The 3,756-nt window shown below is 44.5% G+C and overlaps 1 protein-coding gene across 1 annotated transcript; it reads left to right on the plus strand.

The window, feature by feature from the left end:
* The first annotated feature begins 1,372 nt into the window (after positions 1–1,372).
* Positions 1,373–3,486, plus strand: LOC120422497 (cytochrome c oxidase assembly protein COX15 homolog). Its single transcript, XM_039585952.2, has 4 exons — positions 1,373–1,660; positions 1,726–1,852; positions 1,992–2,124; positions 2,580–3,486. Exons 1-4 carry the CDS (start codon positions 1,523–1,525, stop codon positions 3,433–3,435), a joined length of 1,254 nt encoding a protein of 417 aa, XP_039441886.1. The 5' UTR covers positions 1,373–1,522; the 3' UTR covers positions 3,436–3,486.
* The last annotated feature ends 270 nt before the right edge of the window (positions 3,487–3,756 follow it).

Here is a 3,756-nt window from a genome sequence, read left to right on the forward strand (position 1 = left end):
TACAGAACAGCATGCGTAGTTTTTCCTCTGTGGTTTTTCCCTGAGTTGATCATGTGATGGTTCTGCAATGTTGTAATTCTCACAAATATACTCGAAAGCAGTTCTCACGTTTTCAGAATAGTGCTTCGTTTTATCGTACAGGGACACTACGGTATTATTATCCATACTTTCAAAAGAACACAACAACGAACTGATATGAATATTCGACGAATCGTTACTGTAAAATACTTTGAATAGAAATTTCTAATTTTATTAAACGTACCTAAGTACCAACAAAGTCATGAATATCAAATCAATTTCAAAACATACATAGCTGGTACGTCATTTCTGCCTCCGCAGGTAAATAATGCGATTTTAACCAAGCGTATACGCGAAATCATTAATTTTCTTGCAAGAATCAAAATGTTCAAAATGGCATAACTCAAAAAGTGCACATAAGTGCACTTTGAAATTTGGAGACAAGTTAGGACATGGTTCAAATTTTAAGCTGCAAAATTTTCAGATCGCACAAATGCACACAAAAAAAGTACTCCATTAACAAAGTTGAAAAAACTAAATTTTGAATAAAAATCCATGTTTTTTGATTTTTATTATTTTTTTTAGCCTGTAAAAGTGTGTTTTGTAAAATGTTATTGAAAAGTTGAATCAATTACCTTTCTGAATATATATAATGATGCAGGAAAAAATACAATAATAGCTACACAGTACAACTATGAAAAATAATCATTTTTTGGTCAAAAAACATGTTTTTTCTTACCATTTTCGCCTTTGAAGGTCTGCAATTCAGTGAATATTGAACCTACAACTTTCAAACTCCGGATTTTTCTTAGTTAGAATGTTTATTTTCGAAAAAAAATACCAAAAAAATAATTAGAGCATGTCGGTTTTTCGATTTATGGCCGCCTGAAACCCCATAGTGTACTGGTGCTGGTAAGTTTATAGACTAAATAGTATTTTTGGAGCTTTAATCGAGCAGCAAACTCTCCATATCGTCAGTTGTGTGCTATCTTGTGACAACGACCATTTAGTACTTTTCGAGAAAATCGATTTTTAAAGTTTGTTGGTAAATAATTTCAAAACTATGAATGATAGAGCCAAACTTTTAGAAGCAATCGGTTCTTATACTATCGCTTAACAAACGCCCCAAGTTTCAACTAATTTGGTTACACCAGTTAAAAGATACAGTAAATAATGTAAACAAAAATCTGAAAAGCTCAACTCTAACTCAAGCGAATTCGGCTCAAATTTTACATCATGTACTTTTATGCTTTCCCTCCACTCAAACTCCCCAACGACGCCCCTGCTCCGTAGCATAAAAGCACGAGAAAGGAAAGCATAAAAAAGGTAAACAAGCAACATTAGCCGCATGAAGGCGAGAACTGTCAAAACAATTTCGCAATCTTTCACATTGAGCATCGATTTTCCTGCACGTACACATTTTGAAACTGCCTAAACTAAGTCAAATTTAACAATTTTAAGTATCTTACTGTGCTGTGACTTAAGTTAAACGCCGATTCGGAAGATGTCCCTCTACCTGCGGCTCGCCTCGCCGCTGCTTCGAAGCGCCCAAAGCTACTCAAACTTTGCCCTCAAGAACCTGTCCCCGTGCCGGTCATTCCTCACAGGTCGCAGCCCAAGCTTGCTGCAAAATGTCCAAAAGGTAAGTCATTCTAGCCTCTAGAGATGACTCAAAGTTTGTTCTAACAAGAGTCTACCTCCTTCTAGACAAACGCCCTCCGCACAGCCCTAACCCGATACTGCACAAAGCCGGAACCGGTGGAGAAGGGCCGCAAAGCCGTCGGATACTGGCTGCTCGGCTGTTCCGGGATGGTGTTCGTGGCGGTCGTCCTAGGTGGGATCGCAGGCTACGGCTTTCTGCTGTACTGCGTGTGCATTGTGATTGCGGAAGCGCTGCACAGATCTGCTAAATAAAGGCTTCAATATGTGTTAAATTAACGAGAGTCTTTTCTTGATTCTGGCCTCGATTCAAGGTGGAGTGACGCGCCTAACCGAGTCCGGTCTGTCGATGGTCACGTGGAAGCTACTGGGCGAGCAGATGCCCCGGACGCAGCAGGAGTGGCAGGACGAATTCGAGCGGTACCAGCAGTTTCCAGAGTTTAAGATGTGAGTCATGTTTTTTTAATTCATAAATGTGCTTTAACTCTTTGTATTTGCTTATTAATTTTTCATACTGAATATAAACTATTTCAGAAGTTGCTTAGCAAGGGGGTTCCAACATCGTGTCAGACTGGTCACTAATCCGAAATTACTTGGAGTTTGCGCCATTAATTCTGTGATTTCAGAGTAATTCTGGTAATTCCTAATACTTCCAGTAATCCTGGTAATCCCATGGTATAGTTATTCTAAGTATTTTTTGTTAATTTTGGGCTATTCCCTGTGGAATAGCATATTGCGAGTAATCCTGGTAATTCCATTCAGACTGGTCAGTAATCCTTGATGCTGGAAACCCCTTTGTTGCTTAGTCGAATAATGATCACCACAATCGATTTCCAAGTTTTTTGTATGAAAATGTCAATTAGTTATCAAATAAAAATGCATTCCCTATCCCTTTCTTCCAGTAAAAACAAAGACATCACGCTGAGCGAGTTCAAGATGATCTGGTTCATGGAGTACGGCCACCGAATGTGGGGTCGTCTAATCGGCGCCTTCTACGCCCTTCCGGCGGCCTACTTTTGGTCTCGCGGCTACTTCGATCGAGGCATGAAAATCCGAACGCTGGTGTTCGGCGCCCTCATCGGCTGCCAAGGCCTCATGGGTTGGTACATGGTCAAATCGGGCCTGGAGGACCGGTTCCACCAGGAGAGTGACGTCCCGCGCGTTTCCCAGTACCGGTTGGCATCCCACCTTGGGTTCGCCTTCGTGCTGTACTCGCTGTTCCTGTGGTCCGCGTTGGACAAGCTGCTGCCCGCCCAGAAACTGCTCGGCCAAATTCCGGCCGCCACGCTCAAGTTCAAAGGATTGGCCCACGCCACCAAGGCGGCCGTCTTCATCACGGCCATGTCCGGTGCGTTCGTAGCCGGACTGGACGCCGGTCTCATTTACAATTCGTTCCCTAAAATGGCCGACCGGTGGATCCCCAGCGACATCCTTGCGCTTTCTCCGACACTACGAAACTTCACCGAAAACCCGACCACGGTCCAGTTCGATCATCGCGTGCTCGGAACGGCCACGCTGACGCTCATCACCGGCATGTTTGTGCTTTCGCGCCGACGGATGTTGCCGCCGAGGGCGTACACAGCGGCCGCCGCAGTGGCCACCGTCGGCTGGATGCAGGTCCTGTTGGGCATTACGACGCTGCTGACGTACGTGCCGGTGCCGCTGGCCGCCAGCCACCAGTCCGGGTCGCTGCTGCTGCTCTCGATGGCCATCTGGTTGACGCACGAGATGAAGCTGGTGCGACGGTTGCCCAAGTAGGCGGAATTTGATGCATTTTTGTGAATAAAAAAACAGAGTATTTATCAGAAATACACTTTTACTTTTCCTGTTCGGACAACCTCCGGGTCATGAGTCATCACTTGATTCAACCACCTTGCCGGCTCTGAGTTAAACACCAACTTAACCGTCCGGCATTCTTGCGAAGTATTCGGCCCACCGGATTCGGCCAGCCTTGGCGACCTTCCGAATCATGGCTTTCTACAGCCTTGCTACCGAATATTTGGCTTGCCATAGAGTTGCGCCAGCTCGTGGTTCATCCTTCTCCGCCATACATTGTTCTCACGCACGCCGCCGAAGATC

The sequence above is a fragment of the Culex pipiens genome, chromosome 3, assembly GCF_016801865.2.
Source record: "Culex pipiens pallens isolate TS chromosome 3, TS_CPP_V2, whole genome shotgun sequence".
Classification (NCBI taxonomy): Eukaryota; Metazoa; Arthropoda; class Insecta; order Diptera; family Culicidae; genus Culex; species Culex pipiens.